The 15,922-nt window shown below is 42.9% G+C and overlaps 6 protein-coding genes across 6 annotated transcripts; 3 read left to right on the top strand and 3 right to left on the bottom strand.

Moving 5' to 3' along the window:
- Positions 1–243: 243 nt before the first annotated feature.
- On the bottom strand, positions 244–1,413 carry EAE97_006449 (uncharacterized protein; the record flags this gene model as incomplete). The annotated part of the gene is made up of 1 exon (XM_038876962.1): positions 244–1,413. The coding sequence occupies one exon, from the start codon at positions 1,411–1,413 to the stop codon at positions 244–246; it is 1,170 nt and encodes a 389-aa protein (XP_038731894.1).
- Positions 1,414–3,387: 1,974 nt separating this feature from the next.
- EAE97_006448 (uncharacterized protein) lies at positions 3,388–3,928 on the top strand (the record flags this gene model as incomplete). The annotated part of the gene is made up of 2 exons (XM_038876961.1): positions 3,388–3,601; positions 3,714–3,928. The coding sequence occupies 2 exons, from the start codon at positions 3,388–3,390 to the stop codon at positions 3,926–3,928; spliced, it is 429 nt and encodes a 142-aa protein (XP_038731893.1).
- A 358-nt stretch (positions 3,929–4,286) lies between these two features.
- Positions 4,287–7,063, bottom strand: EAE97_006447 (uncharacterized protein). The gene is made up of 3 exons (XM_038876960.1): positions 6,577–7,063; positions 6,260–6,456; positions 4,287–6,201 (listed from the first exon to the last, which is right to left on the bottom strand). The coding sequence occupies exons 1-3, from the start codon at positions 6,741–6,743 to the stop codon at positions 4,301–4,303; spliced, it is 2,265 nt and encodes a 754-aa protein (XP_038731892.1). The 5' UTR covers positions 6,744–7,063; the 3' UTR covers positions 4,287–4,300.
- Positions 7,064–8,682: 1,619 nt separating this feature from the next.
- Positions 8,683–9,132, top strand: EAE97_006446 (uncharacterized protein; the record flags this gene model as incomplete). The annotated part of the gene is made up of 3 exons (XM_038876959.1): positions 8,683–8,721; positions 8,770–8,877; positions 8,938–9,132. The coding sequence occupies 3 exons, from the start codon at positions 8,683–8,685 to the stop codon at positions 9,130–9,132; spliced, it is 342 nt and encodes a 113-aa protein (XP_038731891.1).
- Positions 9,133–10,545: 1,413 nt separating this feature from the next.
- On the top strand, positions 10,546–12,350 carry EAE97_006445 (uncharacterized protein; the record flags this gene model as incomplete). Its single annotated transcript, XM_038876958.1, has 3 exons — positions 10,546–10,714; positions 10,775–10,885; positions 10,948–12,350. 3 exons carry the CDS (start codon positions 10,546–10,548, stop codon positions 12,348–12,350), a joined length of 1,683 nt encoding a protein of 560 aa, XP_038731890.1.
- Positions 12,351–12,637: 287 nt separating this feature from the next.
- Positions 12,638–14,642, bottom strand: EAE97_006444 (uncharacterized protein; the record flags this gene model as incomplete). The annotated part of the gene is made up of 3 exons (XM_038876957.1): positions 12,638–13,518; positions 13,699–14,529; positions 14,627–14,642. 3 exons carry the CDS (start codon positions 14,640–14,642, stop codon positions 12,638–12,640), a joined length of 1,728 nt encoding a protein of 575 aa, XP_038731889.1.
- Positions 14,643–15,922: the final 1,280 nt, after the last annotated feature.

Raw genomic sequence — 15,922 nt, 5'->3', positions numbered from 1 at the left:
GAGCACGCTCATAGTAACTTTCGCGTTCAACATCAATAGTTGTCAAAGGGGTATCATTTCCTATCGTTTGCTCCATTCCCCTTTAGCTTACACCAGTTGGTAATAGCTGTTCCATGTATTATACAATAAGATACAATTAAGATTTCTTTTCCGGTTGCCCAACGCCTGAGATTATCTCCAAAAGAAACATGCCTCATGAGATTTTTGTACCCTTAGCTGTCAATTAGATCCCTCATTACATACTCATGCAGCAGCAGCAGCGGCGGCGGCGGCTTTCTTCTCCGCATCTCTCCTCTTCCATGCATCCCTGATTCGAGGTGCAGCGGCAATTAAATCCTTCTCCGTCACACGATCCCTAATACTTTCAATAACGCTCTCCACCGTGCTTGTATGATTTGCAACTTCCTTATCGTCTCTGAACTTCATGTATCTCCATCTCTTCTTGTCATCCATGTAGCATTCTACTATTCGGTCGTTGAGCGGTTCGTTGAGTTCCTTCAACTTCTCCCATTCCTCTGATTCTAGATGCATAGTTCCATACCATTCATCCTTTCCATTTCCTGCATTGACGAATAGGTTACAGACTGGAATCGCATCGTAATCAACATATGGATCTGTGTTCCCTTCTGCGAGATCCATCGCATCGGGTTCAACGGTGGGAAAATCGAGCCCGAGTTTGAAATCGATACTATTCTCATTTTCGGGTTTCCATTTCAATATATTCTGATCTGTTCCATGCTTGTATTCCGAGCTCCTGCATGTAAAAATCAAGCCATCGTTTCCGTGCGGCAAGTTTGGCAAGGTTTGTCGAAACATCATTTCCATCGCATAGCCAAATTCCATTCGTTTTAACTCCATCAAGAAGTGGAAGTATGGTATCTCTTGGGGGAAGTTTCGCAGGAGATCTTGGTAGGGCGAGAAGATTCTCTCCGAGAAATATGCAAGTCGTTTATCGAGTGTGCGATTCATAAGACTGTTTCCATCCAATACCATGCAATCGAAGACGAGGAATTTCGGCTGCATCCCATTCGGTGTCTTATCCATAACCAACTCCCCATCAATCAAAGTCTTTCTATGGAATCCTTCGATATCGCGAGGAATAGGAAAATGCAGGCTTCCTTTGGGTACATACCAATAGTCATTCCTCCTATCGATCAAATAATGACATTCTTCGTGGGCCTCATCGTCGGTCAGATAGAGTAGGTAACGAAAACCATCTGATTTCTCGCACACGTAATAGTCTTGTCGCGTCAATTCATCGAGATGACGTCTGGTGAAACTGACAGGCTGTGCGCCGGGGAAACTGGGATTGGATCGATTGAGTAGTTGCGCGACTTCTCTTCGCATGTGAAATAATATTTCGCCCTGTGCCTGGATACCAGGAGCTTGGATATCGTGGACGGGACCGCTCATTTTGTCGATTGGCTATGTATATTGATCTTGATGTGAATGTGGGATTGTGTAAATGCGATATATTATTTGAGATTGAAGAGTCACAGCTGTTCGAGGCTGAGCTGGGTTGTATGTAGAGTGGTAGTTCAATCAGATCGTTTGTTGGAATTTTTAGTGGTTTGGTAAGGCTGAAGATCAATCGGCATTTAGGTTAAAGTTTTGGCCGATATGCTATTTTTATGGGCTAGAACAAGTCGCTAATGCCTGGGTACTACCATTTTATTGTTCTAGACGAGACAGGTTACATTGGCATCATCTCATCCTTCGCGAGTTCTATCTTGTAGATATAGTTGCTTGTTCAAATGTGATAGTGTTTTCTGTTCCTTCTGATGCATTATCTTGGCCAATCCTTCTGTTTTATTCATTCACAGCTTCAATGAAAAGGGGCATTGAGGTTGAACCTTCAGCTTGTTTGACAACAGCTTCAAATCTCAGATACTGGTTCTTGAACCTTTCTTTCTTCTTTCCGTAGATCACCAATCCATCAAGTATTATTTGAGCAAAGTACTACGTATCATGTTGCCTTGGGGATGGAATAATATCACCACGGATTAATCCTTCTCGTCTGAGGTCTAACCGTCTTCTCTCCTTGGAGCTTCAATTCCCAGATGCATCGTCTGTATCGGAAGCACTAGATATGACCGAAAAGGAGGTATTCTCGTGGGATGTTTCATTCCCAGCATCGTCCACAGGCTTTGGATTCCTCTCTTCAGAGCTTCCACCCTAAAACGAACTGGTTGAATCAGAAGCATCTGATTTGGCCGAAGTCGAGGCATTCCCGTAGAACATGTCTTTTACAGCTTTCATCGGTCAATTTCTTAACTTTCCATCTGAATTTCTTCTATGCGATGAAGAATCCTTATCAAAAGCTTGGGGTTTCACTCAATTGAAGATATCGTGGTCGGTCATGTCACCGTCAATCCTTCCGTTCCTGGCACATTGCATCTGAACAACCCCTATCTTCGCTAATCCCTATGTTGTAGGAATTTTGAGACTAGGTACTCATTTACTTGCTATCATTAATAGTGATTGAAGTAGTCTTTGTGTAGCATAGCCGATTCATCAAAATTGAGGATCTCCGCCCGTTGATCCTAGAGGACTGGGACTGGCTTTTCGTTTTGCGAACATTGATATCGAACTAAACAATGCATCATGGACGGCTCGTACCGGTTCCCTCCCTTCCCCTCACAGCCACACCCGTAACGTAGCATTGATCGAACTCCTAATAGATACTCCGAAGATATAATTGCACATTACTAGTTGTATTTCAGAGCCTTCACTGCGTAACACAATGATCTTTCCAAAACCGCCATCTCAGTACAACATTACACGCTCATATAAATAAAACCCATCCTATTCTATTAATCTAGACAGCCCCCTCCACCTCCTTCATCCTCTTCATTCCTCTCCATGCAGTGTGAGTCTGACGAGCAAATCTCGTGATTTTAATTCCCAACACGAGAACCCCGAGAACCCGTACCTGACATCATGAATCGCATCTCGTATTCCTGCAGATCGTACTCTGCGTTGGAAGCTTGGCAAAGAGGATGGCAGCGAACGAACCAATGAGATGAAAGAATTGTTAGTGATTATTGAAGATAGAGGTGGCTAGGCGATCAACATTGCGGATTATGCTTGTTTTTGACTGTAAAATGTGCACATTTTAGATTGGAACGCTGTTGTGTATGGCCTGTTGAATATGTGAGATGATGTATTAGGCATATGGGGACGGGAATGTAAGAATGGGATGGGGCCCGGAAAATTTGGTATATAAGAATAAGGGTTCTGCTGCGTTGTAAATCTTGAAGATCATTAACACAAGTGAAATTATTTGAATTTGTTAATTACAACATCATCTCATTCGAACGATCAGACCTCATCACTGCACCTCACACAAATAAAAGCTTTCCAAAAACTCCCATACAAACTACGAAAATGCGTACCTCCCTCCTTTCTATCTCAACCCTCCTCGCTCTCCCTCTCACAACCTTGGCCGATTTTCATTACGGATACTCAGATTACACAATCACGACGGCCACAGGAAGATATGCCATGATTTTACCAGCGTCCCAGACGAACTGTACTGAAGCGTATGATTTCTATCCCAAGGGACCTTTTGGTTTTGAGCTTCCCACGGGCCAGGTGAACGGTATGTTTTTCTTCTTTCCACTTCTCCTGTTTTACGTTCCCCGTTTTCCCTTTTTCCTCAGTCTCCGTGCTCTTCCCCAGAAAACAAGTGATGGAAACTGACATATCACTAGTCGCTATCTGCGGCGTAGAAGTCAACCTCAACGTAACTTCAGGCTCTTGGTACACAAGTTCTAGAAATATCCTAGAAGGCAATTGTACAGCCGTCAACACGACGAACCCAACAGCCGGAGTGAGAACCCCAGTTTGCAGTATTGGATACAGCAGTGGCTCCAGCTATACGGATATTTGGAGTTGTCCGGGAGCTGTTTGTAAGACTGAGTTGTAGGGAACGAAGTAGCAGGTAGAAGAGAGAGTGGGTGGCTTGATAGCATCTTGACGGAGAAAATTGCGAGAAAGACGTCATCCATTATGAATGCTGCGGATGATGGTCGGGCCGATGGGTGAAGTGATAGACGAAAGCATCAAGGTATGCATATTATCGTGGATACAAAAAGTTAATGTCATAAAGTAATGTAATAAATAAAGACAATGAGAAATGAATTGATGTCCGGAATCTGTCTGTATCATGGAGAGTCTATCAATCCTTGAATTCGAAGTATCCTATTCCAACCATCATGAGATGATTTTGAATCTGTGAATTTGTTAGCCAGCTGTGAGTGCCAATCTTTGCCAGTCAAACTTACCTCCTCTAAGTACTCTAGGAAAGCTTTATTGAACTAATCTGTTTACTGATATCGGCAATCTTTTCATCCAGCCCCCTGTCTTCTATCTCAAATATCTCTCTCAAGCTCACGTCATCTACTATACCCTCGACAAACTGCCCATATCCCAATTCATCATTAACTTCTCCCATTTGGACCTCACGCGAAGGATCCGTGTTTTCACTTCCATCATCCTCATCACTTACGCTACTCTCTTCCATCTGCTCTTGTACCTTAGAGATCCAATCTTCGACTTCCTTGATCAACGGACATTTATCGCCAGCGGTATCCTTTATCTTGCCCAAAAAATTCTCATACAAGAACAATGCATCTTGAAATTGCATCAACTCTTCATAAAAAATTCCTAAGTTGCGACATATCACTTCCAAACTCCTCAAATCTCCCCAATCTTTCTCTTGAACCTCCATCAAGAGACAGCTCTTGTACATGACTATTGCTTCCCTTAAATTTCCACATTCACTTAGTGCCTGACCTATATTCTGATAAGCCATGCTTCTTAGATGGCCATCATCTTCTTCGAGCAATATATTGCGGAAGACATCGATAGATTCCGATATCAACCCTTTTTTAAGAAGAATAAGACCCAGCTGCTCTTGGTAGTTAGAATACCAATAGTGTCTCTTACCTAATGTTGATTCTACGCATTCCATCATATAAACGCAAAGACTGTGAGCCTCTTCAATCTTTTGGCCTTCCAACAGAATGTACACCAATTGGCCCATATTTTCGAAGTAAATACCACCTAGGCTTGGGCCGTGTTTACTAACTTGGTGAATGTTGTATCCATGTAATTTCTCGATTTCAGAATATGAATATCCATCTTTCTTTTGGATCAAAAACGCAAGAAGTATGAGTGCATCACTTGTCATTTTATGACTACGGTCCAGATTTTGGTTGTTTAAGAGGTTCTGTATCACTGGTCGAATGATTGACTCGGCCTCTGCAAATTGACGATCGATGTACAAAATATAAGCTTCGAGGTAGGAGAGTCGGATATGGAAGGGGTGTTCAGAGCTCAGTTGCGCTTTTTGGATCGCTTTACGCAAGCTTCGAGATAGGTATGTCGCGTCTGGGAATTTCCCTTTCAACAAAAGCAGCATGACAATTTCAAGATAGACCTCCATTATCTTGTGATTATTGGGACAGCTCTCTCTCAGCCTTGCAGCTAAAAGTTGATGCCATAAATGTAAAGAATCCATCCCTTGTTGCTCAAAGAGATGTATCAAATGCTCGAGATTTAAAATAATTGCTGGGTTATGGTCTGGTAAAGTCTTCCTAAATTTCTGAAGCTTAAGCTTCCACTCCTTAATATCTTTGTCCCATACGTCAATCAATGGTCTGGTTAAAGATGCAATCGACATTTCACACCCATTACCACGCGTACTTTGAGAAGTTGGAAAAAGATCAAGCTCGAATAACGGGCTCCACGGGATTCTTTTTCCCGAGATAGAAACCGGTTGTACCACAACATTGGGAATGTAAGCATATTTGACGCCGCTAGAGAAGGTAGATAGTTGTCTACTTGTTGTTCCGTAAGACTCTACGTTATTGCGAAGCTCGTTTCCGGAGATAGTTTGTTTCGTGTTCACCACTTCATCATCGAGATTGAGCGGTGGCATAGAGGCTTCAATCTCCAACCGTTGAAGCAATCGAGTCAGTCCAAAAGATCCATGAAAATCATTGTCCCCACCTAACGGCAATTGTTCCAGATCCAAAGCACCATCCTCCTCGGTGACGTCTAAGGCTGTCGATGCTACATGAGCTGAAGCGATTGCATCTACATGATCTGATGTAAGTAGTTGCTCTTCAAGTGAGCAATACGATCCATCAGATTTTGGTGGGACATAGATGTTCTGATAAGATGGAACTCCTTGCACTGAATCAAACATCAGAATGCTTTCGATGAATAAGTAATTTCTTGAAGAATGACAAACCTTGAGAACATGGGTTTTCATGTGCATATCTTTTCTTCAATCTTTGGATCCTTTTGGTATCTGAGACACGTTTGTCCCCGATGATAAACTGCGCTGTGCCGCTGCTCATGTTATTTTGCAGAAGGAGCTTCCTTTCTGCCTTCCTGAAATTTTTCTTCAAACCCCATTCCTCGATTTTCCGTGTGAATTGACGTTTTCTATAATACGAGTGTTAATCTCTCTATTATGAATCCCGTTATATCAACAGAGCCAGAACCTCCAAATCCAGCATCTCATCCTTCCCGCTCAAAACCTATTACAAAAGACATAGCACTTACGTAGGATAAAAGTCGAACCTTCTTGCAAGCTCACTAGCAACAGTAGAATATGTCTGGTTCTCGTCTATATATAATTGCAGTATGATTGGCTTGAGCTTCAACCACTCTTCTCTTGAGAGGACTTTGTGACCTCCAGTGGGCAGTAATGATTGTGCTCCGATATCCATAAGTATATGACTCTCGATAAATGCTTGAGCTGGCACGATGTTTGTATGAGGATTTGGTAAAGATGAATGCTCTGGAATGATAGAAAATGAAAAAGTGCTTCGTAGGTAATTATTTTATCTCCATTAGTGGGAGACCTGCTATGGAAGAAAAAATTCTGCGACGCCAGTTGAAGAGTAAATTTTGCTGGGCTATGAACTGCAGAAAATGGAAACAGTCTGATACTTATCAGTCGATTTTGCAGAGCCTAGCCTTGCGATGCATTTCAATGGCTGACCAAAAGTCCCCTTCCAGATCAGGTTACCTGGAACATACTTGTGATACGTACATGCCACCGAAGCAAGCCGGGTCATGCACGAGTGATTGTAAGATCGTAATGTTGATAAATTATTCAGTCTCCAATCTCGCCCGCCTCACTTCATCCTTCATCGCATCCTCTATTCTTTTGTTCTTTTAGCTGCGTCCCTACGATCCAAATATCCACACAATGCATGACTGGTGGACCTTACCTTTTTCTTGCTGAGAAATGTGACTGTCACAGAGCTCAACCGGAATTGAGTCTAGTGTCCTTTTCAAGCGAGTCCATACATTTGTCTTGTGGCCGACAATTAAATGTAACACAACTGATTGGATGAGAACAAAAGTCCCTCACGTATTATTAGCTGTAAAAATTGGCCTTGTTCATTCCGCAAGGCAATGGTAAAATCTGACAGCAAGATGAATGGCCAACTTTCTCGCGCTAAAGTTCTACAGGCAAACTAGGACAGCACCAATATTTTTTGGTCAGGACAATGATTCACATATGTACAGTCGTTTTGGTGCAAATGAGTTTGGTGTCGAATGCGTGTCTAGCTTGATGTATTATATGCTTCGGGAGCATGACATAGTCCTGACTGCAAATTAGCCAATAATCAATTCGGTTACAAGACTCAGAAAGCTGACATCCAAATGATACTCGGTCCTATCTTGTCTTTGAACATCAAATCATCATATCCTGTCTACAAGCAAAAAGTGTTGTATATTTTACTTTCGATATAAGATTAGGAAACAACATTGCAAACGTTGAGAATATGTCGTATCGGCATTGCTTTCGGGTCACCCGTAGGTCTACAAGCCTTCCGACCCACTCCACCCTTTAAGGTTGGGTGTTTTGAGTGAGGTTAGCGGGGGGCTTGTAGGCCTGCGATTAGGTGGTTTTTGGTGGCTCGCGAGGGATAAAACAATGTCATGAGGTTAGCATGGCGAGCATGGTAAAGTTACACCACAAAATTCTCCCACATGAACACCCTTGGAAGGAAGGTGATAAGGCTGAGGAGCTCTGAGATTGTGACTGACCAAAAGTCCCTCGCAGCAACAGCAATCTCATCTGCAATTAACGGAGTTGCGGTCATGAAATTCTCTCGGCTAGGTGCTCACATTTCCCCTGCATGAATATGCCACAATCGGTGCACAACAATACAGAAAATCTGTGAAGAGGCAATCATGACAGTGGCTCATTGGCAGCATGTTTGTCAAGTTACATTTAGTTGAGCGACAACGAAGACCTATGTCATTTGGTCCTGGGTGACAAAAGTCCCCAGCTGTTGATGAAGATTGTGAAAGTTGCCTGTTGACATAGTAGACAAGAGGAGGATGGAAGATCTAGTAAGAAGATGATCTTTTATATAAAGAGCACTGATTTCCTACTCAATCTTCTTGCATACTTCAGAGTTTTTCTATCTCAAAATTACTCATTCCACCTAAACTTCGAGGAAACCATACCGTTGATTATTCGTCAGAAGCTTCATCGAAAGCTCAAGTCTTGAATAGTGTCAACCTCCGCAGTCGTTTGATTCAAATAACGCAAGATATTGGTCCTCTAATATAAAAGAGACCAGATCTCGCAGAATCCCAATCAGAGACTCTCAAAACGTATTTCAAGTCCATTATAGCTCCGCCATAATGGCCAATTCACAATACGACTACAAATCGACCGCTCAGGTATGTTCTACTTGATCAAAACCAGTCCTTTACTGATGCATAATCCAGTCAGCTCAGGTCCAATCTTCGGACAACGCAAATATAGCTGAGTATACAGCCAATGGGCAGTGGGCCAACTACTCTGCCCAACGTCAATTCACAGAAGTCAACCGTGCTGTGCCCTCCATGAACAGTAATGATCAAACACAAACCCAGAAGTCATACAGTTCCCACTAGACTGCTAATACGGACTCGATGACGCCAATGGAGCGCTGGGCTGCCGAAACTCCTCAACAAGCTCCTTGGAATGCAGTAGGAAGCGTTGCTACCTCATCAAATAATACTGGATCCGGGTACTCAACCAACCATGTTCATCACCAACAGCAGGCTGGTGATGATTGGAGTATCTGTGGAAACAAATCAACTAGTTGAACAATAGTTGAGGATAAGCACGTGAGTGATCAATTTCCAGACTGCTCTGTTTTTCTTGCCCAATTTCTGACTTTCGCAGTCTCATGAATACAGCCGGATGGATGTTATAGGATTGCAAAGTGTCACTAGTTTTCGATGTCATTTTTATCGTCATCTCACTTCCAATAATTTTGTCTTTCATCGATCGCGGGGGTTTTGAAGTTTCTATGGTGAACGGTTCCGGGAATATCTATAGTCCAACTTGGAAATCAACTCATTTGCTCAATTGCAAATGGATTTTAGATGGTTTTGTAGATTAAGTTGACATGTTTCTTTACCGCGAGACAAATTTTAATGGGGGTTTCTGCACGAATAACCTTTTGAGATACCGATGCAGCGACAACCTAACCCTATCACCGTAAATAAACTTAAGTGGGTATATAACGCTACATATATAGGAAGAGTTGACGTACCTGTGCCGCGTATGGGGTCAGGATGTTTGTTCCGCTTGATGATGTGAAAACAATTCTAGGCCAAATGTAAACGCTAGCAAGTGACTATCAACTTATGAGCAGGTTCATGGCTTCTTCTTATCTTCTTTTTCTTCTTCTAGATAGCCGACCTGATCATAAGAGCTTATTCACTGTATGTCCACACAGATTCCAGTGCTTTCAGATCCTAATTGTGAATGAAGGTTTACAGCTGGCTCATCAAGTGAAGCGAGGTGACCCTTCTCTGGTGGATGATCCTCTTTCCGTAATGATAACGACAAGACATCAGTATTCTTTCTAGAAAGCTTGCATGCTGGTTCGAAATCATTCTGTTCAGTCTGTGATGACCAATTTGCTTGCAAGTCTTTCTTTGATATTACTCCACCGTGGACATTTGGACAATATCGAAAGCATTGCTTGATATGATACCAATACATCTGCAATTATGAGGAAAGAATTTTTGATCTACTCCTAGCAGAAATAGCTAACTAGCTTCTTCAATCTGAGCAGATGAGAACTTATATTACTAGGCTGACATTGAACAATTAATTACCTGGAACCTGGGCTAACTACTACTTCTTCATCCAAAAAGTGAAAATATGAAAAGCTTAGTCTCACATTCACCAAAGAAATGTTTTTCCCGAGCGAATCTCATTCGCGTTTTGTTCAAAAAGTGAATGAAGTTATAAGCCGAGGATCCATCAGCCTTTTAGGGCAATGTTCTAGACCCTTCAGCCTTTTATTGGCTCTCTTATTTATTAACATAATGGTTGTTAAGTCTTTGATTATAGTTTGGCCGTATGGTAACCATATTAAAATAAAAATATCTCCTCGAGCTTTGTCTTCGATTGTCTTCGACTTTTTCTTGCCTTTCTCCTCGCAACAAAAAATACCACAACGACCAAGCCTTGGTATATCTCAAACTTCTCAATTCGGCCACACGATGTCGCACTTAGATTTCCTTCTTGATCCTCTTCTTTTACAAGAAGACGAACGAAACAAGAATACTAGCAGCTCCTCACAAAGAGCCTCTTCGATCAAGCCAGAGACTCCCTTTATCAAGCAAGAGCAAGTAGAGGAGCATGTTTACCACCCGGTTTCAACAAACCTTGGTAAATATCATTTCCCGTCCATCGAAAGGTAAAATTTCACAGATTGACCGCGCAATTTAGGCAACACACCAGAGTTAAAATATGAAGACGGTTATAAGCCTGCTTCTTGCTCATCCATTTCTGCCGAGGGACATGATATCCAAAACAATATTTCAGACCATCTTTCATCTTGTATGTATTTCCTCTGATCTTATTGCGTGTGATTTGATGAATAACATCTCAACTTTGATTAGATCAACAAGACCGTAAGTCTTCGGAGAAACCACAGTATTCACCATCCGCGCAATCTGGATCCTTCAAATCGCCCAAAGAATACGATCAGTATGTTGGAGATCTAACTTCGCTGCAAAAATATGAGCCTGGAGCCTCAGATCATTTGCGGCCTTCATCGCCACAAGCAAGTATACAAACTGGCGACACCGAGTCCTTTCCACCATCAGCAGGCTTGCAACCTGTAAGCTCTGATTCTGATCGGCCTTCTGATGATATTTATTACGATGCTAGAGGTGTATCCCAAGCACAACCAAATCGATATCATTTGACTGGCGACCAATCTCCTGGCAGTCGAACTCTTCCTAACCAACACTCTATCAATGAAAATGTTGTTGATAATCAATATTACAGCAGCCAGGTTTTCGATAGTACACCAGTTTCTCAAGCTTCCGAGCCTGATCTTGATTTTGATGAGTACTTAGATTTACAACCAGGAGTTATCACCATGAATCTCCCCACACCAGCTACAATCCAAGAAGTCGAATACTTGCAATCTTGGATTCCGAGAAACAAAGTAGACATCGAAAGTTTCTATGCTGCTAGGCCTGGACTGAATCAACCAATTCTTGAAAACTGTTCAGAGCAGGATCAGATAGATACTGTCATGAGACACATGTTAGCTGAGCATGGAGCTATAATTGATGAGAGACAAAATATTCATGGCCGATATGATCAACTTGGCGCAGTTCTGATCAGCCAGTTCCGATTACAGAACCCGGAGCATGCCTGCGAGCTCCAGCGCCAAGGAGATCTTGCCTTCCCATCACCTGCCATCCCTCAAGCTCTTTCATACCCTTCCAGGACCCGTCATTCAAGTATTCGCAAAGATGTTAATCGACCTATCCATAACAACTACGAAGAAATTGGTGGTCCAGATGTAGAGACAGTAAAGCAATGGGGCGGAATTAAAAATCAAATCAACAACAAAGGTGTCTACCATGAAGTCTTGCATCGCAGACGCACAACTATCGGTGCCAAATACCACCCTGAAGCTGACCAAATGATGGCATTACCTTATTCCACTGGCGAAAATCTGACCGATCGAGATATCCTCCAATTAGCGAGATTGAGCCCTTTCGAAAGATATTTACGCGCTTCAAAATTTTTCAACGAGCGAGGAGAGTTCTACACTCGTCATAAACGCTTCACGGAGATGTCGGATGCGCGTCTTAGACGCGAGGGCTTGTTGCGTGCGTGGATCCCGAGGAAGGCAGGGGATCGTCCCCATAATAGCGTAGAGCGTGCGGCGCGGGCGGCACAGCTGGGGTTGACGGGTGATGACAAGTTGATTGCTGATGCAGCTGCAGAGAGACTTCGTCGAGCTGCGGCAGAGAAAAAGATAAGAGAATCAAAGGCAGCATAATCAGGAAATATGACTTGCGTGCTCCTACGATATGTATTCGAGGTCCCAACTATCGAAGGATACTCGGGACAATGCCGATGGCGATGGAATGGCATGGCGGAATTTCATGTGGATTCTTTTTCTTTGTCATTGCAGCATTTTGAGCGTTGGTTGTTGGATTCCTATTTTTGTGCGTTTCCTTTACCCTTGTTTTGTGTACCTAGGTACGAATACATAGCTTGTTGACTCGTATTATCAAATTTATCATACTCTATCATGAACACCTTGACCTAGGTTTATGCTTGTATTCACATGAGGTTGAACTCCCGTTCTCCTATAGTTGAATCATTCACATCATCTTTCCTAACATCAAGAACTCCAATCCGTTCCCATGCACGAATAACTGAGTTGCATCTAACCACAAGCGTGCACAAGAACTCTGCTTCTTCGTTCAACTCATAACTTTTCTCTGTCATTGAGCCTAGAAGTAAGCAGCAAACTTCCCAGCTCTGCTCTCGATGACCTCCCGGGTGCAAAGGGATATCCAAATTCATATCATATATAGACATCAAAATCGTATCCTCAATATCTGCGTCAAACAAAAGCATCATGTTCTTCTCCGTTTCTGGCAGAAAAACTGTTGCGAAGAAATATTCAGTATTAACGCAAATTTTCTTCGTTCCTAGAAGGTTCTCGAATGATGAAGTGCCTGGAGACGTTGCGGGTGGTGAAGCGTGTTTTGAAGAATAGAATTGTGGGTTTTTGGAGAACGATGCATCGTGGGCTGCTGGAAAGATTATTCCAATCCCCTCTATCATCACCATACTAGCCCATGACCACGTCGGGGCAATTTCTCTATTCTGCCTCTTCGGTGGCGAATTAAAAGGACTTGCACTGGTATGTACGTTTTCATACCTCGTAACATCCCACAGTAAGCCTCTCGCAAGATCTTCACCCCAGAGTCCTCGAAGATATGTAGACATCAACCTAGCGTGGAAGACCTTGGCAATGCCTAACAATGCACTCGATCGATCCGTTTCGTGGCTCAATCTCAACCTAGAGAATTCCTCCACGGCACGAAGCCAACTATCGTAGGATATATCTTGCACGTCGCGAAGAGGGTTGGATGTGATAGAATCGAGTCCAGTACATTCACATCTTAGTTCTTTGCGGCATTCCATGACTAGCTCTGACTAGCAAAAATGCAAGGTTCTTGGTGCTAAATATCGTTCTTGGAAAATCCAGGCTCTTGACAAGAACGGCGCCTCTTGCTTTTCTTTGCCCCATGAGCCAGTTGTCTCATTTCTCAATATAGGCGGAGTGGAAAAAAATTGATGGAGTCCATTAAGCGAATGGCGGTCAAATATACTCTTATCCTCTGTCTCGGGCTGTAGGAGGCATTTTGCGAATAAGGGAATGGATCGGTGAAGTGGATTTCTAGGTGCCAGACACCCTTTGGAACTATCAGCAGCACCGGTAGCCGCGATATTTACATAACAATTGGAGTATATTGAAGCCATAAGAACCGATTCATGCTTCCAATCATCAAGAGAGTCCTGGACGATGCAAAGAGAGTCAATCCATATGAATCTCAATCCTAAAGCTCGTACCACGGATATTGCATCCTGAAAGGTAGCTGGGAGATCCGCTTTTCTAATTCCACCATAGAGAATTTTTATAGTAGATGAAGTGGTTTGAATGATATGATTAGAGCCCCAGCAATGTGATAGAGTTGTGTAGGAGGGTCGATTGACGCTGCTTGGGAGATCTCTAGTCTCTACCAAATAAATGTCATGCTCACTACCAGATATATCCAGAAGTCTCGAGGGCAATTGGCTTGTTGTAGCTATATCGCAAGATAAGTGATTCTTACGGCAGTTTCTGATCCAAGAATTAATTAGTGTAATATGTGTCTTGGTTGAAGTCAATGGAGGAACGTTTGTGGCGATCCCAAGTACGCCAAAATAGCCAGAGTCGCTAATTGTGGGCCTCAAACAAATCCCTCCGACCTCATTATCCTTGTCTGCCACAAATAATTGAAGCCTTGACCAGACTTCATCTCCAGCACCATCTCTATCGCGAATCATTTCAATCTCAAGAGAAGCAGATCTTTGCACGATAATCCGGCCGCGCTTGATAGTGGAGTTGTAATGACCGTTGCGATGAAGCGTCGTAGCGTCGCGCCGTATAGCTTGCGCACCTACTCTTATCAAAAAGCAAAATGAACAAGCACGGCTTGATGATATCAATTCCCGGAATTCGAATGGGAGGGTGTGCTCAATTTTTTCATTACCTACCACATTGACTCGCCATCGAGCGGTTTGGCACATAGGATTTATATTAAGGCAAACGCGGCAGGGAAGGCTGGGGGCCATGGTACTGACCGGACGAGGCCACCAGGGCTTTGCATAAAGACCCGTCTACTTATGATGAGAGCTGCCCATAAATGATTCTAATACCGAAACAATCATCATTTACTTTCAAAAGAAGAAAGTCCATATTAAATTCTGGGATGAGTCGTTCATATATGTACAAACCCGCTGTCCAGGACACACAAGAATAGAAAGTGGTCAGACTCAGGCACCAAGACATATGAAGATTGTGGGGTTCATGGATTTTGAAAGCCTGAATGCTAGGCTAGCCTCATCACTTCAACCTCATACATTCAGTACATACACTTCAAAAAGTAAAATTGGAAGATTCCTCCTACTCTTGCTTTAAATACAACGACCGGTAAAGTCAAACTAGACTTACACATGAGATGGAGATTGTGGCCAAATACACATCAACCTATCTTATGACTCTCGCTTCTCAACCGAGCAGGACGTCGAATGGACATCTCCAACATCACACCTTGCTTTTTAACTGGGAAAGCACTTCTCAAGACTGATGACTCCGGGCCAAAGGAGAGACTCCAATATAGCTGAACACTGTTCGAATTAACTATAAAACCTATCTACACCCGTGGTCCAACTTCAAACTCAACACACACCATCCACGCTAGCCCACCAAGCTCAGAGAATTTCGTTGTTAACTACATCAGGCAGCCTTATACTCAATGTTCGTTGTCACTTTTCGGTTCTATCACCGCCTCGAAGCATGCCTAATTCTGTTAGCCAGTTTTAGGTCCTCGGATCTTTCCATACTTGCCTTTGCGCTTTTTTCACTTCACATTCTGGACAGATTCGGATTCGCCTATCTTCATGTACAGGTTGTTGACTACAGCTTCCGGCCAGACCAAGCTCGCACGTAATTTGTTGTCTCACATGACTACACGCCCAAAGAGTTCTATGTATCACACACATCACTCTATCGTTCTGGCTTTTTAATTGCTTTGGCCTACTACTTCCCAAGCTAGATCTTGAGAATTGGGATCTCAATATGATGGATTTTGATCTTGAAGAGATATACCGAGTTCGTGACCTCTCAATGATTGGTGTCCAGCACTCAGTTGGACGAGGTCGATAGACAGATCAAACTTAAATGCTACTTTCATACCACAAACATTCTAATTGAGGGCTCTGAGATTTCTAAGATCACTTGAGAATTCGTTGATAGCAGTATCTTCGTTTGATCCTCAAATAAAACATCTT

This window comes from Botrytis byssoidea, assembly GCF_014898295.1.
Source record: "Botrytis byssoidea strain MUCL 94 chromosome Unknown BBYS_012, whole genome shotgun sequence".
In the NCBI taxonomy this organism is placed as follows: domain Eukaryota; kingdom Fungi; phylum Ascomycota; class Leotiomycetes; order Helotiales; family Sclerotiniaceae; genus Botrytis; species Botrytis byssoidea.
Note: the sequence above shows the minus strand (reverse complement) of the source record. Positions and strands in the feature narration are given on the sequence as shown.

Coding starts and splice junctions, on each gene's coding strand:
- EAE97_006447 (XM_038876960.1), bottom strand. CDS start 6,743: ATGGATATCGGAGCACAATCATTACTGCCCACTGGAGGTCACAAAGTC. Junction 6,457..6,576: donor AGGTTCGACTTTTATCCTAC/GTAAGTGCTATG, acceptor CTCGTATTATAG/AAAACGTCAATTCACACGGA. Junction 6,202..6,259: donor TGAAAACCCATGTTCTCAAG/GTTTGTCATTCT, acceptor TGTTTGATTCAG/TGCAAGGAGTTCCATCTTAT.